This window comes from Alexandromys fortis, unplaced genomic scaffold, assembly GCF_014885135.2.
Source record: "Alexandromys fortis isolate MF-2015 unplaced genomic scaffold, M_Fortis_MF-2015_v1.1 scaffold_196, whole genome shotgun sequence".
In the NCBI taxonomy this organism is placed as follows: domain Eukaryota; kingdom Metazoa; phylum Chordata; class Mammalia; order Rodentia; family Cricetidae; genus Alexandromys; species Alexandromys fortis.
In genome coordinates this window covers 2,450,358-2,476,859 of record NW_026068078.1, presented here as the reverse complement: position 1 = coordinate 2,476,859, position 26,502 = coordinate 2,450,358, and the positions used below count along the sequence as shown (strand labels likewise).

Genomic DNA, 26,502 nt, shown 5'->3' with positions numbered 1-26,502 from the left:
TTTTCTGCAGGAAAGGGTTTAGTACAGATCTAAGTTCTTCTCTGAATTTGCATTACTGGGACAAAAGGGATCCCCTTTACTGAGCCTCTTAAAAACTAGTCTTTAGTAACAGTGTTAATAAAATACAATCACAACCACAAGGCTGAGTGTGCCAGCAGCCTTGGATGGTCACACATTTTTGTGTTATTTCTTTGATTACTATAACACTTAATTTTCCTATGAATGTAAGCTGACAGGCTGAAGGTTCTCTTCTGGTGAACGATCTTTCCACAGATGTTCCATCAACCAATTATTAGTTGGGGCATTACTGATACTCATATCTATTTGCACGAGCTGTTTGTATAGAATGTGCATCGACTTTAATATTTTATTGGAAACCTCTTCATGTTTTAATATTTAGCTTGTAATTGCTTTACACACTTTCATTTTTATAGTCAACTCGGTGGGATGGAACTGTGGTAAAGGGGTCACGATTTTGAGGCCAGCCAAGGAGAGCTCCTGTGGTAATGTTCATTAGTTGGTAAATTGCCAAATGCCGCTTGAACCTGCCGAGGAGCTAGCCCTGGGAATACGGCTGTCCACTTGCCCATTTCACACGCAAGCCTGTTTGTCCTCTAAGGCCCCTTATCTGGGGAATGAGCTGACTCCCCTGACTCTGTGGCAGGAAGGGAAGTGAACAGAACAACCCAAGGAAAGGCAAAACAAAACTCCGTGTCCTTGGGAGCAGCTAGAAGGTGAACTTTTCTAACCAACTTTGCTATTGTTTATCTCATGATATGAAGGATTTCTGTGGGAAAGAAAGCCAGGATCTCAGCCATGGGAAAAGGAGCCCGGCTCCAGCTGTTGGTCTCCGCTGGGCTGGGTGTTGACCTGCCGTTGTCTTCTCTACCTGCCTCTATTTAGGGAGGAGATGTGAGCTCTGCTCCCGATTCTTGTTGGGGCTACCCATCTGGCCGCCTTAAGGATGCTCTCTCAGTTGGTTTCTGCTGGATGGTTATAAGCCCCCAGTGTAGATGGTGTCACCTTTTGTTGCTATGTGTTCTTTTGCTTGGAAGCTTCCCATGAGGGGATGGAACTCTATTGGGAATCATCTACTACCTGCCCTAAAGGGGCATCCCTGGTTGACTTCTGCTGAGTTAAATTTTTTCTTTATTCTTGAGATTGCATAGATATAAATAATGAAATAAGATACCATTTAATTCACATGTCTCCCTCCAGCTCTCCTACACGCCTCTCTCAACAACCCCCATCTCAACTTCATGTCTTTCTGTTCTTTTTTTTTTTTCTGATAACTTACTAATTCCAGTTAGAGCCTCCATGTGCGTATGAGTGTCAGGCCATCCGCTGAAGCATGGGGTTCCTATCAGTGATCATATCCTCCAGAAGCAATGGTTCTCCCTTCACTAGCAACTACCAACTACCAATAGTGCCTTGGTAAGGGGTGGGGCTGGAGATCATCTATCCCAGCTATGATGGAGTTTTGTCTGGTTTGATCTTCCGCAGGTAGCTGTTCCGAGTTCGTGAGTGCAATAGCCTTGTCGTGTCCAGAAGAGAAGGGGCACCCCTCCTTTCCCTGGCTCTTACCCACTTTCCTGTGATGCTCCCGGAGCCTTTGTGGGAGGGGTTGATATAGGTGTTGCGTTTGGGGTTGAGCACTCAATATATTTTTTTCGGTACTCTCTCCGGTTGAGTCTCTACACTGACTATTTATTGCCCGTTGCAAAAAGAAAATTCCCGAACCAGGGTTGAGCGTAACCCAGTTCTACTGGTGTAAACATAAATATTTAGAAAATAATTTAACAGCATGGCCATTTAGCAAAATAACAATAATGTGTTCTACCCTAGAGCCTATGGCTTCCTCAGCTATGAGTTTTGATAAGGATTACAGTCCTAGGCATGTAACTCTGTCTGGTGGGCAGGCCTCAAATCCAATTAGTTACCCTGTAGAAGTCATGCCCCCACAGCTCCACTGGGTGCGTCTTGCCTGGCAGGTTGGTATTCTAGCACACAGGGTCCAGCGCTGGGTAAGACCATTGATATCTTTTCTCTTCCAGTGTTCTGCATGGCACCTTCTGGACTATGAAAGAGGCTGAATATGTTGTATATCCGATGTGATGATGCTTGGCTGTCTGTCTGGTAGTTGTTACTTATCTTTTACTTGGGTTGGCTGTACACTCAATACATTCATTCATTCAAAATGAAAACTATGGCTACTTTAGACCATTCTCCATGTTGTAGAGTATACCCTGTCTCAAAAAACAAAAACAAAGATGGATTCAGTCCATGCATCCAAAATTTATTAGACAAAATTTAGCTTCAGAATATGCTGTATTTTTTTTTTTTTTAAAGCGTGCCAACAAGGTGACTGAGAGAAGCATGCTGGGAGAAAATGGAGGTGCTACGTAGTAGGAGACAAAATGCTTACATATGCAAGGAGCTTTTCTTTTTTAAAGTAAGGATACTTTAGTTTTCTCCTTTCAAGATCTTAAAAGCATCATATCCATATCAGTTGCTAGAAAGGAAAGGATGCGGGAGAACGGTCCATTATCCCAGGCATACATTACACTTCTCTGGCGTGGCTTAGCATCATTTTGTCAGTTAATAAAGATAAACCATGGATCCTTTAATGGGATTTATATTAAACCACTTCCTTGTCTTCCGGGATGTCAAACTCTCATGGGTTGTCTGCTGTTTCATCAGGCTTCCTCCCTCAGTCTCTTCTACTGGATCTTTTCTCCTATCTCGGATTCGTGGTGGTACTCCTAGAGCCTCCATGAGCATCTCTTTATGGACGACCTCGTCTAGGCTCTGGCTCTGCCCCCATCTCTCTGGCAATGGTCAAAGATGCTTCCTCTGACAGTCAGACTGGAGCAACCCCCTGCTCACTGTCTCCACCTGAAGTCTAATCACACTCCACACGCAGCAGGACCCAAACCCCTGTTCTAGATCCTTCCTGAGTCTTCCTCACTCACCGGTGGCTTTGAGTCTTCCTCACTCACCGGTGGCTTCGGAGCAAAGACCCAGGAGACAGCTTTGATTCCTTTTTCTTCCTCACACTTCATACACAGCCCAGGAATAAGACTTTGATTTTGTCTTGTGTTGTGTTGTGTTTGAAACGGGGTTTCACAATGTAGACCGGAAGCTGGCCTTGCGCTCAGATTTTCCTGTCTTGGCCTCCTGAGTATTGGGGTTACAGAACATGTTACCATGCCCAGCTTTGGCAAGTCTTTTATATTTACCTCCAAATACATTTGCAGTCTGATTTCCCCCACCCCCATGCTACTATGAGAACAATTTCTTCAGCCTAAATTATTGAATGTAGCCTTCTGCTTTCACTGTTTTCTCAGCCTCTCTGTCCTCAGTATGGAGACCAGACAGATGTGTGTGTGCACACGCACTTGAACGCATCCATGCCTCACAGGTAGACCACCAGGTATCTCCTCTACCCTTGTCTTCCTTTGAGGCAGTCTCTCACTGAGCCTGAAGCTGGAGAGCACACACTGCTTGCCACCTAGCCGTGGGGTTACAGGTGTGCTCAGCTGTTTGTGGGCGTTAGGTAGGTGGACTTTTCTGACCCACCAGCTGCTCCCTAAATAACCACATAGAGACTTAATTACCAATGCTCAGTCGATAGCTTACGCTTGCTACTAACGAGTTCTTACAACCTACATTAACCCACTGTTATCAGTCCGCATGTTGCCACATAACTCCTGGCATTTACTTGTCGTCTCATTGGTCTGGCTCCCTCTCCATCTGGCTGGTGACTCCACCCATCTTCTTCCCAGCATTCTCTCAGTCTGGCTCTCCCACCAGACTCTCTGCCTAGCTAGTGGCCAGTTGGCTCTGTATTAACCCGATGAGAGCAATACATCTTCGCAGTGTAGAGAAGGGTTATTCCACTGCGGGGCTCTGAGGATTTAAACTTAGATCTTCACGTTTGCTCAGCCGACACAGAAGCATCTCCCCAATCTCCAGCCTCGTTTGAGGCAGTGTTTCACGGAGCCTAGGCTGGCCTTTCCCAGCCAAGATGACCTTGAACTCCAGATCCTCCCATCTTTACCTCCAAGGACTGAGCCTACACACCTGCCTTCAGGTAGATCATTTTACAAATTAAATAAGCGCTTACTCCAAGCTGGACAAGTGCAGTTGTCAGACTGAAGACAAACTCCAAGTCCTTTTATTGTCTATAGGCTTCCGCATGTTCTGGCACACTCCCTCTGCCTCTCCAGTCCCTAACTCCCTCACTCTGCACCAATAGCAATATATCACTAGTGCTCTGGGTGGCCCTGAGCCTCGCCTACGCCAGCATCTTTGCATTTTGCTGCTCCCCTTCGCAGGAAACACTATTCTTTCCAGGCAGTGGTGGCGCACACCTTTAATCCCAGCACTTGGGAGGCAGAGGCAGGAGGATCTCAGTGAGTTTGAGACCAACCTGCTCTACAGAGCAAGTACCAGGACAGCCAGGGCTACATGCTATTCATTCAACATAAAAGTCCTGAATCTCTGTGTAATTATCTAGAAACTAAAGCTCATTCTGAACCAAGGGCTGCCCCTGGCGGACCTGCTGGGCAGCCAGAGCAGGAACCTCGGGCAAGGTGAGGCCAGAAAGGGTGAGTGGGCTCGGCCTGCGCTGGAGGCCCACCTGCGTGGGCATCTGGTGTCTTCGGAACATCTCTTCATTGCCCGGCTCTGTTGCGCTCAGATCTTCTGTTTGCTTTAGCTGGAGGGCGCTATAGCTGGGAACTAAAGGATCTAAGGTCAGGGGTTTGCAAATTTTCCTCAGCATCGGGCGCATTTCAGAGACCAAAACCTCTGTGCATGAACAGTGTATGAACCATTCTAAGGGCCCACCGCCCGGAACCCACGTCCTTTCCCACGTGCTTCACGCAGGTACTTTGGAAGAGTCTTCGAAATCTCTCCCAAACAGGTTCTGTCCAGCTTTTTCCTTTCAAACGCGGAGGTTTTTGAGTGGGAACTCACTAATGAAGACAGCCTACATGGTTAAACTCCTAAATCCTCGCTCAGTTTCTCTTCCTTCACATAGTATGGCCACTTCCTCTCTGGGTCCATCTCGGTCGTTCGCTGTCTGTCCCCACAGAGAAGCACAGGGAACCGAATTCTCCCTAGCGGCTTTGCTCCAAGGTGAAGTGAGCAGAAGAGCTGCAAGGCTGGACTGCCCTGGATTCTGCTGGCTACTCCACAGTGATCTCGTTTATCTAGGCTGCTCCACTTTCAGTCTCTCTGGTAATTCCAATGGCCTGTGCGATCGTTATCTGGCCCGTGTGGGGAGATGAAAAAAAAAAACAACAAAACCTTGTTAGTTTTAAAGGGAACGTTTCAGTGATTGAAATTTTATCGTCAGGATGGCCATGGAAATTATATTCTGGAAATTAATTATAGTGTATGTGTGTGTGTGTGTATCTGCCTTAGGAAATAGCACTGAGACTATGAGCTTACCATTGAAAATGAGGACTGTTAAGTAACTTTTGCTTGTCTTAGGTGACTGACAAGGAGGCCACGGTAGGCTCATTTGCCGTCTAATAAGCTTTATGCACTGCATACATACTTTTTAATGATCCCAACGTCATTGCCTGGCTACAACTTGTATCCTTGGGAATGTCTGCCAGAAGAGGAGGAACCACGCTCCTAGAGGCTAAGATAAACCCCTGCAATGTGAAGTTAAGATGACATTTCTCTCCCCCTTGAATTGATGCAGACACTTGAAGGAGTCTTTCCACACAGCTGTACTTAGGCGGCTCTCCCCGCCTTCCTCACGTGTGTGAGTTTCTTGTACAATGTACCTTTGCTGGATTGGGCTATTGGTGTCTACATTATTGCATGCCGAAATGAGATGGTAACGTCAGCTTAACTGTAAGACCAAACTCCAGAGAGTGAATCCATCTTTAAAAACAGATTTATTTTTCGTTACACGTATGTGTCTGTGTCAGTGTGTGTGTACATACATGTGATGTGCACAGGTGCCCTCAGAGGGCAAAAGAGGGTTTGGGATCTCCTTAGAGCTCGGTTACATGTGGCTGTCAGCCACCTGACATGGGTGGTGAGCAGTCTATGCTCTTAACCACTGAGCCATCCCTCCCGCTCCTCCATCTTCTTTGTAAGGAGACCTGAGTCAAGGGTTTCTCTCCTACACAGAGAATACTTGCCATCTCTGTCTTCCAGCACACTGCAACAATACTCAGTGCTTTCATTTCTGATATCATTGCACATTTTATTTATCAATATTTAGGGAAGGGGCCGGACCTTTGATTTGTGGGGAAACTGTGTTCTGAGACTGCGCTGGCTAGTTTTGTGTCAACTTGACACAACTTAGAGCCACTGGCGAGGAGGGTGCCTCAACTGAGAAGATGCCTCCATAAGATCAGGCTGTAGGGAATCCTATCTTCTTAATAGTGTTTGATGTGAGAAGGTCCAGCCCATTGTGGGTGGGGCCACCCCAGGGCTGATGGTCCTGGGTTCTAAGAAGCAGGCTGAGCAAGCCATGGGAACAAGCCAGTAAGCGGCTCCCCTCCGTGGTCTCTGCATCAGCTCCCTGCCTCCAGGTTCCTTCTCTGCTTGGGTTCTGTCTTGACGTCCTTCATTGATGAACAGCGACGTGGAGGAGGAAGGTACCTAAACTATTTCCTCCACAAGTTGCTTTGGCCACGGTGTTTTGTCTCAGCAATCGAAACTCTAACTGAGGCAGGCATCCATCTTTAATGAATAGGAACTCAACAGGAAACCTGGCAGGGTAGAAAAGGTTCCCACCTCTGTCCTCACATAAATGAGCGAGCACACAGGCACCCCGACTTCGCGCGGCGACTCATCACACGGGCGCTCATCTCAGCATCTCGCTGTGTCTCCCAAACTCGAATTTGCTCACATAGTACGACTAAAAATAAAATTGGAAGTCAAGAAAAATGAATAATTCAACTAGCATATTCAGTCTGGAATATCTGAAAGTTCTTATTTAACACAGGATTGAATTTTCCCAGCTGTTTACTTTTTCTCCCTGCCTCTCCCACCTTCTCTGTCTGATTTATATCAATAGCCAAAGCAGCTGCGGATTGGAATACATATGCATTGGTTTTCTAGACTCCGGCTTGGCCCTCCTTCCTACCTCTTGCCTCCACCTTCGGTCACTCCCCCTCCCCCTCCACGGTCATGGATCTCGGGCCCTCTGGCTGCTCAGAGTCTTGTGTACCGAGAAGCGGCCCACCCTGGGTGCGCATGTTATCTGGTGCTTGTGGCTAAAGGTATATGACCCCCACAATGACCACAGTCCCTGGATGTACATAGGCTGCTCTGGAAAGTGCTTTCTCATTACTGTAGACAAAGCCTTCCTTATCTCAGTAATCCATTATACTTGGATACATGAAGGGCTACCCCCTCCACCAGGAGACTTGGGGGGCACTCTGAAGATCACATAGGCTTAAGATTTCCCAGAGTTCTCCACTGAAGAGCAGCATATTGGTACTTGTTAAAGATTCAGATTCCTGGATCCCAAGCAGATACATAAATAGAAGTACCCAGAGAAAGGGCCTGCAAATCTGTTTATATCAATTGTATAATTCGGGTTCTTAGAGAAGCTAAATAAGAAGGAGAACCCAAAGAAAATCATATAGGCATCCTCCTGAATATTAAACTTCATCAGGCGATGAAAGGAGACAGACAGAGACCCACATTGGAGCACCGGACTGAAATCTCAAGGTCCAAATCAGGAGCAGAAGGAGAGAGAGCACAAGCAAGGAACTCAGGACCGCGAGGGGTGCACCCATACACTGAGACAATGGGGATGTTCTCTCAGGAACTCACCAAGGCCAGCTGGCCTGGGTCTGAAAAAGCCCGGGTCAAAACCGGTCTCGCTGAACATAGCAGACAAGGAGGACTACTGAGACCTCAAGAACAATGGCAACGGGTTTTTGATTCTACTGGACCTATTGGTTTCGTGGGAGCCTAGGCAGTTTCATGGATGCTCACCTTACTAGACCTGGATGGAGGTGGGTGGTCCTTGGACTTCCCACAGGGCAGTGAACCCTGATTGCTTTTTGGGCTGACTAGGGAGGGGGACTTGATTGGGGGAGGGGGAGGGAAAGGGGAGGCGGCGGTGAGGAAGAGACAGAAATCTTTAATAAATAAATAAATAAATTTAAAAAAAAAAAAAGAAAATTCTTGCTACCACACAAAGTTGGAAAGACGCTATAAAGATTTCCGAGGCTCAACGCCAGCAGTTCTGCGAAGACCCAGGAACCAAAGTTCTTGGTGTTTATATTCTACCTGATTTAAAGTGTCAGAGTTATATTGGTAGCAGGGTGCAAGGAGAGGCTGGTCCCCGTGGGCTACATTCTTGACCCCAGGGAGGTATTCTGGGGCCTGCTGAGTTCTGAGGAGTTAAGGGAAGGGACACGATGTCTTTCAGTAGGAGAAATTGGACTCCTTTTTAATTGTCTTGGCTCCAACCTGGTTAGATCCTGTTCCAGGTATGCACTTTGGATGTGTTCCTTCTCCCCGAATGGTGGCATGGTCCATTAGTGTCACATTCTACAGAGTGTTTCTCCAGTTCACAGAGACTCTGCTCCGCCCAGATGCTGTAGAGAGAAGGAGGTGGTGATGGACAAGTTAGAGCTGAGATGCAGGCAAGAAGGTAGCATTACAGAAGCTGGAAGTCAGGAGCACGATCATTTCTGGGGTGGCATGACAGAGGAAGGTACTGGGTTCAACATACACTGTTTGCCTTAGGATTAATTCAACAAGCTAAGGGACCATAATTCTTAGTCTATACCTCAAGCTTTAGTTTCCCTAGGTAATATTAAATATTTATGGAGTAAAACTGAATGTAAAATTCAAGTTTTTTTAAACAATTTTATGCCTTTAAACTTTTTTTTTATAGAAGTTAAATGGTAATTGAATTGAAATGAAAACAAAAGTAGGTTTTTGATTGTAAATTACTTTGTATTTTATACCCAGTAACTTAAGCACGTCACTCTGGAATTGATGGATTTGAAAGAAATGCTGAATATTACTTAGTGCTGTTATGCTAGTGGTGTGAAGATGTTGGATTTATGTATGATAATTTAACTCATATGCAAGTCAAAACATGCACATTCTTAATCAGCAGCTGGTTTAATATGCTCTCCACACTTGTAAAAAATGAAAAGTACTGCAAGCTATTTTTTGCCTTGCCATTCATGCTGACAGCTGTGCTTACTGGGGATCCAGCAAATGTGGTGCATCTGGGGTCCAGGACAAAGTCACAGATTCAGTAGAAAATATGTCCCTCCTGTAGGTAAGGAGAGAGCAAATGAAGGCTTAATTCTATTCCGTGCTCTGAGAAGTAATTTTCCAAAGTTATGTGTCGGCTGGGTGTGGTGGTATGCACCTGTGATCCCTTTCCTGGGTCAGGAGTTCAAGACCACCCCTGGTTAATAAGGCCAGTCACATGAGACTCTGCATCTAAAAATTAAACAAGTAAATATGTATAAAATTATGTGTATCACTTGATTTTTCTTTTTGAGACAGGGTTTCCCTGTGTAGACCTGGCTGTGTTGGAACTGACTTTGTAGACCAGGCTGGCCTCAAACTCACAGATCTGCTTGCCTCTGCCTCCCAAGTGCTGAGATTAAAGGTGTGTACCGCCACCATCACCTGGCTCATTTGAATTGTTTGTCTTTTCTAATTGTTTTTATTGAGCTATATATTTTTCTCTGCTCCCTTTCTTTCCTTTCCACTCCCCTCCTACCCTCTCCTATGGTCCCCACGTTCCCAATTTACTCCGGAGATCTTATCTTTTTCTATTTCCCAAGTAGATTAGATCCATGTATATCTCTCTTGGGTCCTCTTTGTTGTCAGGTTCTCTGGGGCTGTGAATTGTAGGCTGGTTTTCTTTGCTTTATTTCTAAAACCCACTTATGAGTGAGTACATATGATATTTGTCTTTCTGGGTCTGGGTTACTTCACTTAATATGATGTTATCTAGATCCAGCCATTTGCCTGCAAAGTTCAAGATGTTGTTTTTTTCTCCTGTTTTTTTTTTTTCTTTTTTCTCTCCATTGTGTAAACGTACCTCATTTTTCTTATCCATTCTTCGGTCGAGGGGCATTGAGGTTGTTTCCAGGTTCTGGCTATGACAAACAAAGCTGCTATGAACATAGTGGCACAGTTGAGCATCCTTTGGGTATATACTCAAAAGTGGTATTGCTGGGTCGTTGAAGTAGTTTCCTAATTTTCTGAGAAATCACCACACTGACATCTGTTGTAATAGGAGCAGCGGGGCTGCATTCTGCCACCCAGCTCCCGCCACCGGCTAGCTTTACCCGAAATAATTACACAGACACTGTATTCTTTTAAATACTGCTTGGCCCATTAGCTCTAGCCCTTACTGGCTAATTCTGATATCCCGATCAACCCATCTCTAATAAACTGTGTAGCACTGGTCTTACCAACCCCCTTTAAATGAAAACAAACATTTATAAACAATATTTTGGGAATTTGGATGTTATTTTTTAGATTACTTCCTGATATCAGTGGAGTTTTTCTGTGTTCTAGCAGTTACTCCCAAATAGCCATAAGAGACTTAATATAAATTATAAATGCTTGGTCTATAGCTCAGGCTTATTACTAACTAGCTCCTACAACTTAAATCAACCTATTTCTATTAATTTATATATTGCCACATTGTGGCTTTACCTGTTTTCCAGCATATCTGCTCCCTCTGTGTCTCTTGGTGATGCCTCTGATTCTATCTTCTTCTTCCCAGCATTCTCAGTTTGACATTCCTGCCTAAGTTTATCCTGTTCAGCTATTGGACAGTCAGCTTTCTTAGTAAACCAATCATAGTGACCTATTTCACAGGACCCTCCACTGACATTTCTATGAAAGCTTTTAATTCATTTGGTCGTTTATGTTTCTTTATTCTAATGTAATATATTATATAATATAAATAATATTGCACATGAGCATATGCAGGATACTGGTAAGGCAGCCCCACACAGACATAGCCTGGTTCTTGCAGTCTGCTGGAGAAGACCTGAATCCCTGCAAGGAGAACAGCATAAGCAAGGTGGCCTTACCATCCTGTTCTGGGTCACCTGTGGGGTACTCAGTGTCCTCTGATAGAGCAGGGGGGCCAGAAAGGGGCTGTCTGAATGACACTTCCTAAAGGACTCAGTTTATGGGGCTCCTATTCAGGGACCTCCTAGCTTCTTCTTCCAAAGACTGTTCTCACCAGCCTTCCTTGGGGGTCTAAGGAACTATTAGCAGTTGATAGTTTAGTAGAGGCACAGCTCCCTGTATAAAAGAATGCTGGGATAAATGTTTCATACTCTTAATTTTCAATTCTGCTTGATTTCCACAAGTGAGGACACGCAAAACTCAACTGTAGAATGCGTATCGCGTGCATCAAATTTTTATCACATTTCAACTCCAAGAGCAGCTGATTTCTATCTTGAACTGTACCTGCTTGTCACTCGTTAGTGGATTTTGCTTCTATAGTAAATTATGCGTGATATCATATAGTTAACGATTTCAACCAACTTAAAAGGACATTTCCACAGTGGCAGAGCCTTGCAAGTATCGCCTCTAACCATTTCCAGAACTTCTTCATGATTACAAACAGAAACTCTGCTCATTAGACATCAATGGCCCCTTTTCTTTTCCTCGGTCTCTGTTAACCCCTCAATTCTATGTATTCTATAGTTTAATACTATACTCAGCATCTCTTACAGTGAATCACACAGCATGTATCATTTCATGCCTGAATTGTTTCAGCAGAGTATTAATACTTTCATAGTTCATCCATGTTGTGACAGCTATCAGAATTCCACGCCAGTGAGATGGCCCAAAATGGGAATGAAATGGCTAGAAGTGCTTGCCATGGAAGTCTGACGCCCTGTGTTCAGTTCCTGGAACTCACAAAAGTCTATAGGAGGTGGCTGATAGCTGTGGTCTCAGTCAGCGATTCTCAGGCAAGGTGGGAGCAGAGAAGATGCTTCTGGAAGCTTGCTGGTTTAGAGGATGAGGAATAGCAGAGACACCAGGAAAACCTCAACAAAGGAGAGAACCAATTCCCTAAGGTTTGTTCTCTGACCCTCACTTTTGTACCACAGTGCATGTGCACCCGCTTGTATGCACACACGCACGCGTGCACACATGCAACACACACATGCACACACACACGGAGAGAGAAAATGCATGTACACATATATACATACACTAAGTATTCTTTTTTTTTAAATATTTATTTATTTATTATGTATACAATATTCTGTCTGTGTATATGTCTGCAGGCCAGAAGAGGGCACCAGACCTCATTCCAGATGGTTGTGAGCCACCATGTGGTTGCCGGGAATTGAACTCAGGACCTTTGGAAGAGCAGGCAATGCTCTTAACCACTGAGCCATCTCTCCAGCCCAGTATTCTTTTTTTTAAAGCTGTCAGAATTTCATTCGTTTTAAGGTAGAAATATTATACACTTAATATAAAATGTAGTTGCTATCCCAGTTTGCTTTTTGTTGCTACGCTAACCATTGAGGTAAAAGTAACTCAGGGTCAGAAAGGGTTTATTTTAGTTTAAAAGGTTCAGCCCATCATCAATAGATGCCTAGGCAAGAACTGAATCAGAGACCACGAATGCTGCTTCCTGGCTTGCTTCCAGGCTTACATCATCAATAGAAGCCAAGGCTTCTGAATCAGAGACCACGAATGCTGCCTCCTGGCTTCCTTCCAGGCTTACATCATCAATAGAATCCGAGGCTTCTGAATCAGAGACCACGAATGCTGCCTCCTGGCTTCCTTCCAGGCTCATGCCCATCTACCATTCTTCACGGCACAGACCTACCTATCCAAGGATGGTGATGCCCATGATAGCTGGGCCCTCCTACATTAATTGGCAATCAAGAAAATGCCCCATTGATATGCCCATAGGCCAATCTGATGGCCAATCTGTAATCTGATGGTCCCTTTTCTCAGGTGACAAGTTGTGGTAAGTTGACATTAAAACCAACCATCACAGTTGCACATAAATGATTATGATGTATAATTTAGTTGTATAACGATATATAACATTTCATTTAGCTGTTGATGTCCAGTTGGTTATTTCTACCCTTTGATGGATGGCCAGTGGTCAGTGCTGATGTTGTCTTTGTTTGGTTTCTTATCCTCAGTTCTTTGAGATGAGCTGAGGACAGGAATTTCTGGGGATTATGGACATTTTCTATAACATCCTGATGAACCACTGGAGGGTTTTCCACAGCAGTTAGAACCTAGTGGGTTAGTGTAAAAATTAAAATTCACTCTTTCAGGCTTGACCTCATTCAAATCAACAACTCAGTCTAAGACAGTCTTGATTAATGCGATTTTTATTCCTGGAAGCTGTATTCAGTAATTTCTAGAAAAGAAAAGGAGTGGAAGGAGGGGGAAGAAAAACAGAGTGGAAGAGGTGTGTCTAGTATAACTCTATCCTGATCATTAACCACATATGTCTTGCAGGCTGCACTTAACCCATTCTGAACCATGCATTTACTTTTATTTCTTTCAGTTACCACTCAATCGGGAATCCTGGATATGTTTTATCTGTGTGGGGATGGTGGTGGTTGAAGAGACAGTCCGACTATATGACTCAGGCTTGCCTCCAATTCACAACCCTCCTACCTCCACTGATTACGGGAGTTACAGGCTGCATCACTAGAACAGGCCGGGTACACATGCCCCCATGGGCTGTGTGCTCAGTAAATATTGGCTGTTGAGTCAATTGATTGTGAATAATAAAACCTGAACAGACACGATATGTTTGCTAATACCCACTCCTGTTTCTAGACACCGAGTTCAATGGTCAGTAATTACAGTTGTGTAGTTGTAGTTTTCTTTGGACTGCCAACCAGCTCCCAACTAAAGACACAGAGACCTATTATTAGTTATAACCTTAGCTTAGGCTTGTCCCACTAGCTCTTTTTAACTTAATGTAACCTGTGTCTGTTCATCTACATTTTGTCTTGGGGCTTTTTACCTTTCTTTCATTCCATATGCCTGACTTTCCTGGCTGACTGACCCCTGGCATCTCCCTGTTGTCTCCTTTTCTTTCTCCTCAGATCCTAAGTTCCTCCTCCTACTTACTCTCCCTGCCCAAGAGTCCTTTCCCTCACTACTGGTCCTTCACCTTTTTATTAGACTAATCAGGTGCCGTAAGCAGGCAAAGTAAAACAGCAACACATCTTTACATAATTAAACCAATGCAGCAAATCTTTACATAAACAAATTAAACAAATATTTTGCAACATAAACAAAAGCAACACATCTTTGCATAAGCAAATATTCCACAAAATAGTTGCATTGGAAAGTCAAGTGTCACAGAAGTAGGGTTCTGTTTTCAAAGATTTTGTTTTTTCTTACTTTGTGTGTGTGTTTAGTTTGCATGTATGTAAGTGTACCACAAGCATGCAGTGCCCAGGGAAGCCAGAAAAGGCCATCAAATCTGTAACTTGAGTTATAGACTGTTTTAGTTAGGATTTCTATTCCTGTGAAGAGAGACACCATGACCACGGCAACTCTTACAAAGGAAAACATTTAACTGTGGTGATTTGCTTGCAGTTCAGAGGTTCAGTCTATTATCATCATGATGGGGAACATGGTGGCGTGCAGGCAGGCATGGTGCTGGAGAAGTAGCTGAGAGTCCTGTACTTGCAGAAAGTAGTCTCAGTTTCACACTGCATGAAGCTTGAACAAAGAAGACCTCAAAGCCCACCCCTACAGTGATATACTTCCTCTAGCAAGGCCACACCCTCTCCAACAAGGCCACATCTCCTAATAGTGCCATTCTTTTTGGGGGCCATTTTCTTTCAAACAACCACACAGATCTTTGTCAGTTGTTATGTGGATGCTGGAAACGGAACTTGGGTCCTTTGCAAGAGCAGCAAGAGCTCTTAATCACTGACCTAGCTATCCAGCCCCAGAGGCAAAGGTTTTGGGGGGGTAAAGAAAAATCAATGTTCATAGAGGAAATTCCTGGAGACAGTTAGCATGCCCAGAGTTAAATGGAGCAGGCTATAGAAAGGGTTGGATTATATTGAACCTGGGAAAATATTTGTGATAGTTAGGAGGGAGGGGTCTGTGGTGTGGGAAACGGCATTTCAGAGCTATCTGGAACTTGGAATGAGGTTGGAAATAAAGGGCACATGCAAGCAGTTTGCCTTCTGTGAATGAAGCAGATTGAGAAGGAAACCACTCCAGAATACCCTGGGCACTGAGGCCAGGCTCTTGATTGACAATCACAGTCTGAGAAAAGAACTGGAAAAAGCTCCCATTCTGGTGAAGGATTTCTCTGCTCTGTTTTTGGACGCTGACAAATGTAAGGTTTAATGAACAAGATTTTTCTCTGTACAATAAGATCCAGAATATTGTGTATTAATGGAAAACATATGCCAAAACATCCATAATAGTTTTCTTGGTTTCCATGAAGGATTCTTTAAAGTTGTCTTCTAAATATTAAATAATGAGGATATCTTATTTGTCTCTGTAAGGTGAAACTTTGAAAGTTCACGTTAGGATGTTTTGGTCTAAATTGCAGAGAGAGCCTTTAACTCAATCAGTCAGAAGGAAAATGCACTGGGAAGACACAGGCTCGTGTATGGCAGCAGCGGGAGGGCAGGGGAACCAGGAAGGTTTGGAAGGTGGCAGAGGACAGCCACTGCTCATGCAGAGGACAGCCACTGCTCTTGCAGAGGACAGCCACTGCTCTTGCAGAGGACAGCCACTGCTCTTGCAGAGGACAGCCACTGCTCATGCAAAGGACAGCCACCGCTCTTGCAGAGGACAGCCACTGCTTGTCCAGAGTACCAGCCACTGGCTCTTCCAGAGCATCAATGAGGGAAGCCCAGGGGGTGCGTGGTTTTTCTCTCCCTCTCCTAAGTGTCAGGAAGGGAGCTTCTGGTGACCTGTGCTCTACTTCTCATATGGAGAGGGCAGGGCCTAGTTCCCAGATTCTCATAGGTCCAGCTGTTCCCAAAACCAGAAGAAATTGAGGGACTCTTACTTGAAGGAAATGGGATGGCAGAAATATATATATATGTATATATATATATGTAAATTCTCTGTCCTAATTTGAGTTTATTATCCATTTCCTTTTCATGTATGTCCATGCAGGCATGTGTATGTCATAGCTCTAGAGTGGGAGTGGGTGCTTTCCTTCTATCACGTGGGTCCAGCTAGGGATCAAACTCAGGTAGTCAAGGCTTTTCATCAAGTACCCCGACTGCTGAACCATCTCATCAGCCCAAGCTGTAATAATTTTAAAGTGTGGCAACTCTGTCTTACATTGTTATCTTTTGCTTGGGGCTCCGGAAACTCATTTATTTTTTTTTAAACATAACTTCTTTATTGATTCTTTGGGAATCATGCACCCTAATTCCACTCATTTCCAAGGTCCCCATATCTGCCTGTCACCCTTGCAGTATCCTCTCCAAAAGAAAATTTAAAAAATTAAAACCAAACCAAACAAAAACAAAAACCCAGACAAACAAACAAACAAAAAGCCCTCTTCACTCCTCCATCTTTTCTGCCTTTCCAGAATCTCTTCCTTTGTCTTATGGCATTGGGAGCTGTGTGTGCCACATGCTAGACCCTTTTGTCCAGTCAGCTTTATTTGAAAATGTTTATTGCATTGAGTCATTGGTCTGGTTCAAGGCCTCTGGTTTCTAGCATTCCATCATCACCGGACCCTCACTGAAACTCCTCTTGGATATCCCATTGCTGCCCTGAGTCATGGGGATCCTGCAGGTATCATTCCACAGGACCAGTCCCTTTGCGAGCTCCAGCAGGCCATAGATGGGGTAGATGTTAGGGTGGGACAATCCAGGGTCCAGGATGTGGGCCTGGGTGGTAGCTGAGCTGGTCAGTCTGGGCAACAGGGATGCTCCCCTCAGACGAGGGGCAGAGTCAGCCCTTCTACATCCATGCTGTCAGGGTGAGGGGTGGGGCCAACTCTCTTGAGTGCAGGGGAGGGAGCAGGTCTCTCCTGAAGGGCAGGGCCAACTTGCTTACTGCTGTATCCAGTGTGAGGCAGGGTCAGCATTCCCAGGGCCAGCAAAGGGAGGGACTGGCTCAGCACGGTCTTCTGGTTTCATCACACATGGTTCCTATGGCCCCCCTGTGGCAACATGGGTCACCAACTTCAACACAGACCCCGGCTGCGGTAAGACCATGGACCCAGACATGGTCCCCAACAGCAGTTGAGTTTGGATGTCACTATTGCCCCAGGTGGTACCACAGGACACTGAGATTGACATGGCCCTGGCTGCATCATGGTCCTCAGACACCAACATGGTCTCAGGTGACTGAGCAGACCCGAGCATCCACACGGCCCTTGATGGCAACAGAAGCCACTGACATCAACTCAGTTCCTGGCTGCTGTAAGGCCATAAACCCAGACATGGCCCTTGGCAGCAGCCTGGGACCTGATATCACCATGTCCTGGGTGTCAAACAGACTACCCAAATCACCGCTTTTTCTTCTTCCATTCCAGCTCTTTCCACAGCACAGGAACAGTTCCACTTCTTCTCTCTCATTTTTCTACCACACATTGGCTCACCATAATGGCACTCACCTGTCTGGCACCACAGGGCTCCAGGTAGGCTGTGGATGTCTTCTCACCAGCCCGGGCTTTGAGGACCTAGGCTTGCCCAGACCTGCCTGAGCCCAGAACTTGTCTTCTTTAGTGAATATGCACAGGGCACGGGACCAGAGGCCATAGTGGTAGAATAATCCTGGGTGAGTAGTTAGTTATCTATGGTTTAGAGAAACACTGCATTTAGTTTCCTTACTTTGCAATGGAAAAGAGGGCATAATATTCAGTGAACATAACAAAAGTATTGTTTGATTTTATATCATGGTTTGCTAAGAGAAATGTGTTAGGTTGATTTTTTTTTTTGCAAAGTATTTGTGTTGGGGTGACCATGGTTTTTATCAGGGTTCTTTGCTTTGCAAATTTGAGACACTCATTTCAAAGTATGTAAAGCCAGGGCGAGAAGATGTGGTAGAATAATTCTGTGTGAAGAATTTGTAAACCTCGGGCACAGAGCCCTGTTGGGAGGTCTTAGAGAGCGCAGGCTTTCAGAGTGTAGAATGTGTGAGCCTAGGCTGCTGCTCCTGCTGTCTGAGCTGGTGGTGCTGTTTTCTCCTCATTTCGGCTCCCTTCTCTCTGCAGAGGAGGCTCTGGCGCCCTCCTGGAAAAGCCTGGAAACATTGTCTCCATCTGCAGTCAGGGTCGCCTTGCTTGGATCCCAGCTGGGGAGAGAGGAGTCTGGGGTCGACCTAGTTTGTATTCATTCCCTCTGGTTGTTGTGGGGTCCACATGCAGGCTTGGGGGTTGTGAAAGTCTGAGAGAAAGGAGTGAGTGTGAGCTGCTAGGTCGCCTGAGAAGTTCCCTGTGGATGCTGAACAGAGGCAGAACCTGGGGGACGAAAGAGCAAAGCACACAGATGGTGGTATAGCAGGAATGTGGGAGGCGTGGGTGGTGATTCTGGAAGATGGGGGATAGAGGAGAAACTATCCTAGTTAGACTTCTCTGCTGCTGTGATAATAAACTGACCAAAGCCAACTTAGGGAAGACAGGGATTTGTTTCATTCTATAACTCCGAGGTCATAGTCTGTCACTGAGCGAAGTCAGGCAGGAGTGAAAGGCAAGAATCCGAGGGCAGGAACTAAAGCAGAGGCCATGGAGGGGTGCTGCTCACTGGGTTGCTCCCCATGGCTTGCTTGCTCAGCCTCTGTTCTCATAAAACCCTGCCCAGGGTTTACACCACCCACAGTTGTTGAGGCTTCCCACATCAATCATGAATCAAGATATAGTCCCACAGACGTTCCCCCCGGGGCCAATCTGACATAGGCAGTTCCTCAACCGAGGCTTCCTCTCCTGAGATGATCCCAGTTTGCGGCAAGTTGGCAAAGCCGAACCAGTGCAGGACCTTGGAAGGAAGGCAATCAAGTCAAGGAGCTTTCTTTCAGATGTTTAGGAATGGCTCCTTCTCTCAAAGCGTCGTAACTAAGAAAATGGTCTCACAGGCAGGAAGCCCCGAGAGAAAATTCCTTCAAGACTGGGTACATGGGTCATGCAATGTGGTATGAGGGTCCAGGTTCTTCCATCTTTGCTCTCTGCTGTCCTTGGTGTGGTCTTTTATTACTAGGTGTCACAGGTAGCATAGTGGATGAAGTTCAAGGGCAAGGTGAGGCTATTTCTTAGATACAAGAAGACTCAGAAAATTCTCCTTATCACACGTGGCAGAGAGAAAAGAAAGTGAGACCTCCACACTGGCAAACCCCTGGGGTTCTGGACAAAAGAAGGCAATGGTAGGCAACCAGTAGTGTGGGCTACAAAGTAGTCGATAGGACATTCAGAGCTGAGGGAAGCAAAGAGACCTTGACAAAAGAGTCAGAGTAGAGGAAGGCAGGGAGAGAGAAACAAGATGGAGGCAGGCTGGCGAGCTTGCTAAATGCAGCCTTGGCAGCGGAAATGCGGTTGTCGTATCTTGCTGTTCATCAAGGCAACTATGAGAACACGCTTTACCTGTTTCACTGCCATTTAAAAAACCCATTAGCTTTTCTGTAATTAAACTTATTAACCATTTTTCCAACCTCAGAATCTTAAATGAGACAGTTGTAGCAAAGTCCCCGCAGTTTGTAGCAAAGTCCCCGCAGATCTCTTCTCTCCTCAAAGCAAGCTGGAATTTATCGGGTTGTGATGGATTTATATGAAGCGTGATGGCTTACTTATTTCTGTCTTTATGTTTTGCTTTCTAACTATAAAGGCGATATAGTTTTATTTCCTTGAAAACTGAAGACCAGAGACATGAAAACAAGATCACCTACAATTCCACAGCTGTGGTGGGCATCGCTGTGTCTGGAGGCTTCGAGAGGCAGGCCTGTGGCTGGGAGCGAGAGGAGGTGTCCCGCTTTGTAGGAGTCAAAAGGGAGGTGGTTATGTCTTATGGACTGGGGGGCAGATATCTGGACAACTAGATAGAAGGCTCATTATTTTACTGAGGAATGTATTTTACATTGTGAGTTTGTTTCTTCTTGGGACTAGGTGTCAGTGGAAGGTGTCATGAGTCACTAGGTTTCAGACTGGATGCTCTGGGCCTGCTCATTCAAGTGTGGAATTCTCGGCCCCCCGTGCCATGATTCCCTCCGCCAGACTGCAGCTGGGGCTTGTAATGGTTCACTCATTCTGAGTTTCTGCCCAGAGGCCGTCATGGCCTTAGTCTGAGTTGACCTGCTTGGAAGCAAATGTATACCCTTATCCTGAGGGTAGAATAGCTTAGCACAACCATCAGGCCTACAATTGCGTCACATATACAACCGTTATTATTTGCCAAGAGATGAATCTTACCATTTTCTATGTGATTGTGAACAATGCCGTAGACTATGTCGTATACATGGTACAAGAATAGGACAAACAAATGTGTCATATATGTGATAAGATCCAGAAAGCAAATGCATCTATAAATATACAGAGGATCCCATTCTTACCAATATTTTCGAGTCTCCTAGTTTGCTCCACCTCTATGCTTTTTTTTTTAATTTTCTAGCATAGATAGTATGCTGCTTGATTTTTGTCAACTTGAGAAGTGGGACTCTCAACCGAGGAGTTGCCTGCCTCAGATTGGCCTGCAGGCAAGTCTGTGGAACCATCTCTAGAGTAATGATGGATGTGGGAGGGTCCAGGTCACTGTGGTGGTCCTACACCTGGGCAGGTAGTCATCAGGAATACAAGAAAGCTGGCTAAGCAGATAGGCAATCCAATAAGGAGCATTCCTCTGTGGCCTCTGTTTCAGTTTTTGTCTCTGGGTCCCTGCACTGGCTTCCCTCAGTGATGGACTGCAACCTGTAAGCCAAATAAACTGTTTCCTCCCACGGTTGACTTGGTCATGGTGTTTTATCACAGCAATAGAAAGTAAACTAAGAAGAATCGCTTACTCATCAAGGAATTATGTGTACACATACTCTCTTGCCAACGTAGTTGTTCTACAACATGGTAACCTACTGTGTATGTTGCTATGCACCTTCTATTTTGTCATTAAGCAATATCACTTAGAGATCATCCTGTATACTGTGCTTTTAAACTTTCTAATATGTCAATACATCGGCACGTTCTTTACAATCCTCACCCTTAATAGCTATAAAAACCGAGCAAATGATTCATTCCATCCTCTAATATTTACCACACACCTGCGGAGCACCGGTGCATCTCAGATAAAAAGTGGCAAGCCACACCCTAAAAGGAGTTTCAGCCTGGAAAAGACAGCCCAGTAAACAAGTAGTTACAAACTGTTGCTAAGTGCCCGTGTGGGTGCTGTAGGAATGAAGGGTGAAGCCTCCAAGATGTTAAACAAAGGCACCGAAGACAAAGGCACCGAAGGATCAGTAAGGCAAGTTAGTTCATAGACATGAGGCAAGAGGACCCTAGCCAGAGATCAGGAGCATGCGTAGGGTGCAGAGGCACAGACGTGGGGAAGATCGTTGCAGTCAGGCGACTGTAAGAGTCGGGGACAGCCCCAACTACTTGATCTACCAACTTGTGGTCAAGTGTTCAATATAAATAACGCTACCACATACAACTTGCAGTATATAGCTCTTTTCATATCTCCGAGTATTTCTTTGGCTACCTTCCCAGACGTGAGGCTGCTGAGTCAAAATGTAATACTTTGACCCGAGACATATGGGTAAACTGCTTTCCAAATGGACCCTAGCTCTCACATGTTGCAGCTGCCTAGGCCTGGTGATACATTGCAAGGATGAATGTGTAAACCAGTGCTCCTTATCTTTGAACCTTTATCATTAAGTTAATGTATACTCTTTGATAACCAGAAAGTTAAATTTCCCCATATATGTAATTTAGATTTCTTCTTATATCTTTTGGTATGTATGTATATGTATTATTTCGAGACTTTGTGTGTGTGTGTGTGTGTGTGTGTGTAGCCCTTGATGTCTTGTAACTTGCTATATAGATCAGGCTGGCCTCAAACTCAGAGAGATCCACCCTGCCTCCTGAATGCTAGGATTAAAGGTGTGTGCCACAATGCCCGGCTTGTTTTTTGTCTAGACAAAGGGATTCCATACATTAGCTCTGATGAGCCCTTCTTACAACGCAGGTATTCAGACTTCCTGTTCATGTTTACTGCCCATAGCCTTTTCTGGTTTGTCTGACAGATACGTTGTTGTGAGGACGCACGTAGTCACAGCCAGTGATCATTTCCTTCCATTGTTTCTAAGGCAAGGAATATTTCTATCATGAAGTTTAACAAATATTCTATTTTCTGGGTTGCTTAAAATATATTTAGCTCATTAATCTTCACAGAACTTTGGATATATATGACACAGGACTCTTCAGCTAGCGGTTTTTTTTTTAAACGGTCCTTCAAATTGGAAATGAGTAATTGAACTGCACCCTCTCCATTGACCTTTTGTCTTTTCTTTTTGGAGATAGCACCTCAGGCAGTCCAGAATGGTTAGAATTTAATACGTAGCGAAGGATGACCTCGAACCCCTAACATTCCTCTTCCTACTGCCCGAGTGTCGACAATACAGACACACACCACCACAGTTCATCCATGTTTAAGGCTTTACTTTCAGAGGTGTTTTAGGTTCATGGCGAAGGAGGAGGAAAACTACCTATGGGGTATGAAATTTATACGAAATTCCAAAAAGAAAAGAAAAGGCAAAACTATGGAGGTATAAAACCTCAGAGGCTTGGGGCAAAGGGAAGTGAGGAGTCTGGGCAGAGCACCGAGGGTTTTTAGGACAGAGAACATACATGACGTGATGCTCTAATGAGAGGTACGTTTCATTAGACGTTCACCTAAGCCGCAGGTGTGCAGCACCAGAGGTGGACCCTCATCAAGCTATGGAATTTGAGTGGTAATTATATGTCAGCAAAGGTTCGTCACTTGCCACAAACAGACCCCTATGGTGCGGAATGGTGGTAAAGCCAGAAACTATGCGTGTGTGAGGGCAAAGGCACTTGAGGTATCATTTAAGGATAAATCTCAGCCATCACTTGGATTTAATTCTAGTCCTCTGTTGAAATGTGTGCCACACAGCTTAGGAGAGACCTTTCCTCTGACTTCCCCAGAATTCTGCAACGGCAGATCTATTTATATACGGAAAGAATTACAGCAGCGTGGTTAGGCTTAGGTAAGCTCATCAGTGCTCTATTTAATAAAGGAAATCCATTGCTGGAAGAGGACCTTTCTCTGGATGGGCTGGATGGAGGGAAAGACGTCTCTTTCATCCGCTGTTAGTCAGTGTCATGTACGGGGTAGGATTCTGGCCTTCTGGGTACCCTGACTGTGTCTCTGACATAGCCCCAATCCTTCTGCAGGCCAGGCGGGCCCATCTAGAAATTTTACTGCAGGCAAAAGTAAACTTGCCTTACCAAAACTTGACTGTAGGTTGCCAGCATGAAGCCAGTTTTTGAGCAAAAGCAGAGGGAGTTACTTAGTAAAACCCTTCTCAGAATGCTCTGACCCTCAAGCCTCCCTAGACTGGGAAGTTATCGCCTGCGGAGCTTTTTAAACATGCAAATTTCTGGGCCCCGGTATGGCAATCTCACTGGGTGGTTCTGGATTTATTTATTTATTTATTTTATCTCTATCATAGATGTTTGAGGACGTAAGCAAATTTCCATAGATGTTGCCACACATTTCTTAGCTGTTCTTCCTTTTCTCCCCACGAAACACTGGCACCTGTTTCCCGGCACTCGTGAAAAGAGTGTGGATACACAATTACTGGGTACCTGCTCACGGGTACTTCTCAAACAGTTTCCACTCTCTAGTTCTGTCCTTTCCCAGAGGTCAGTGGTCTGCGTCTCTAAAGCCAGTTGGGATATGGGATACCCCCGACACCCCTCCCAACTCCCAAAGGAAGATGGTTCTGTAACTCCTGGATCACTTCCTCCGTTAGGAAGCAGTTGTCTTCCTTGGGCGTTAGTTATTCCGTCAAAGATGGGAAGACGGTCGTGCTGTGGACCTGGGTCAAGACTCCTGGGGGAGGCTCCCCTTTCTTACACCCATTTGCAGGATAAAATTTGTCTCTCTGGCCAACGGGAAGGTTGGGCTAGTCACAGAGAGACTCAGAGTATCCTTTGCGACCCCCATATCCCCACCCTAACTCCCCTTGCGCACTCCTCAGCAAAGCCTGTGGTCACACTCTGCTCTGCTGTTGTGTAGCAAGGGTCTGCATAGCGGTGCAGGAGGAGGACACAGAGGTTAGGCAGCAAGGGGACCCTGTCTAGGTGTTTGTGTGTGTGTGTGTGTGTGTGTGTGTGTGTATGTGTGTGTAGGAGGTCACCCAACCCACTCTCGTGCCCCGAAGTCACTCTCTTTTCTGGGGTCCCTCCAGAGTAGCCGGTGGCCGAGAGAAGGACCAACAGCTCATCCATCGCGGTAGGTCCCCTGTCCGGGCAGTTCTGGACCAGCGCGCTGCGGGCTGTTCCCTCGGATCCCCGGGCAGCTTGGGGCTCGGGAATAAGGGGCGGGGAGCAAGGAGTCGAAGCCGAGGGACGGGCGGACCGCGACAAAGGTAGCGCGACTGCGTGGTGCGGCCGCCTCTCGGGAGCTCCCGAGCACGAGTCGAGCGCGCGCGCGCCTCTCCGACCCGGGCGCCGGGCGGAGCTGCCGGCCGGGGCGGGCGGAGCGAACGGCGGGCGGAGCGAGCGGTGGGAGGCGCGCGAGCGAGCGGGCAAGCGGGCGGGCGGCGGGCAGCCTCTCCGCCGGCATCTGCGCGGCCGTCTCTGCCCGGAGCCCGGGGATTGAGCGCCGGACCCGCCGCCTGGCGCACGGACGCGAGGTTTCTGCTTTGTGCTCCGTGCCGATTCGGCGAGGCTGCCCGGCGGTTGCGATTGCGGCCACCGCGTCCCGGCGGCCTCGGAGGCCCGCGACTGGAGGTGCCGGAGCCGCTCGGTCCGCGCGGCTGAGCCCCGCGTGCCCCGCTGCTACCCGGGCTGCTCCGAGCAGCGGTGCTCCGGGGCTCCAAACTCGGGCTGGCGGGGAAAGTGTCTTCATGAACCCAGAGGATGTCCGGGAAGCACTACAAGGGTCCTGAAGTCAGTTGTTGCATCAAATACTTCATTTTTGGCTTCAATGTCATATTTTGGGTAAGTTGGAGCGCTCCTGGGCTTCCAAGTGCTGTGCGGTTGGGTGGGCGACGATCCCCTACCGGGGTCTCTGCCTTTACTTTTCGCCGCCCCTGGGGCGTCTGCCCTAGTCGGGGCGAGTGGCGTCTACCTTCCGCCTTCCCGGCTCGAGCGCGGGGGAGAGAAACACTTCATCCTTCCCAGGACCCGGAGGAGGTGAAAAGAGGAACCGAGCCGGGCAGGGGGCAGCCAGGCCTCAGGGTGGCTTTCTTTCTTTCTTTTTTCTTTTTTTTTTTCTTTTTTTTTAAAGGGGATTGAATGGCTTGAGTACGGATGGGAGGACGGCTCGGCAGTTTGAGGAACGAGCGAGCACACAGATTAGATTTGCTTCCCGGGGGATCTGGATGTTGGGCAGAGCGTGGTGTCATAATGGGGCAGGCTAATCGGGCAGAGCCGACCCCGAGATCCACCTTCCAGCGCCGTTCTGATTGGCCGAGGGCTTGGCTCGATGTTGCCGCGGCTGGTCTGTGCCGTGCTCAGCGTGTATCTCCTTGCACCATCTCGGGCTTTGTGTAGGATGCAGATGCCGTGGTGTGTGGTTCTGTAATGTGCACGTAAATAACACGTCCTGCTGCTCCTCTCCGGCTGTAAAGCACTCCCTTTGCATAATGGACTGGTCAAGTGGGCGTGTGGGGTGGAGGGATTTATTTCTCTGTGTATCCTTGTGGAATAACTAGTCACCAGTCAACATATGTTTCAGTGTGCGCGTGCCTCACGTCCTCCCCTTTTTAAAGGGGTGACACACAGCGGGCCGGGTTTTAGTAACCCTCAGAAAAGCAAAGAAGAAGGTGTGTGAGACCTGTTTTACTGGCTAAGCAGGCGAGCAGCTGCTTGCACACCGGCTTCAAACCGTGCTCTGCTTGGCACTGCCGTGTGCGGGGCGTCTATTGTAATCAGGCTGGGACCCAACTCTTTTGTTTTGATTCTTTTCTGCGACCTCACAAACGTGTTAAACAACCAGACAAAGAGTTCTCCAGGACGAGGCGACAATGGTTGGTTGGAAGATTATATTATTTTTCAGTCCACCTCTTCCTACTGGATCGTCTTCCTCCCTGGCACCCTCTCTCCTTGGGAGGTAAAGATGGTGGCCATCCTTGGGGGGTATCCCCAAGTTTCTGCGAGATAAATAAACAATGATCCTACGGTCTGAATTAAAACAGAACGTTTTAATTTGGACTTCCCTTGATTGTGGCTGTTTGCTGTATATATAGACATCTGTGAGAATAGTTATAGATTCTCTTTAGGTTTCGGGTCCCCCTCACTTACCCGCTTATTTTATTATTATGATTATTTTTTTTTTATCAGAGTGACCACGTGTGTTTTGTGAA

The 26,502-nt window shown here is 46.3% G+C and overlaps 2 protein-coding genes across 6 annotated transcripts in view; one reads left to right on the top strand and one right to left on the bottom strand.

Annotated features, from left to right (window-relative positions):
- The window catches only part of Rap1gds1 (Rap1 GTPase-GDP dissociation stimulator 1), a 575,856-nt gene that overhangs the window by 244,746 nt on the left and 304,608 nt on the right, over positions 1-26,502 (bottom strand). The gene's annotated exons all lie outside the window — the stretch shown is intronic.
- Positions 24,730-26,502, top strand: part of Tspan5 (tetraspanin 5) — a 162,909-nt gene continuing 161,136 nt past the window's right edge. The window contains exon 1 of the mRNA XM_050121770.1: positions 24,730-25,135. Within this exon, the coding sequence (XP_049977727.1) occupies positions 25,055-25,135 (81 nt within the window). The 5' untranslated portion in view covers positions 24,730-25,054. The remainder of the gene's footprint in view (positions 25,136-26,502) is intronic.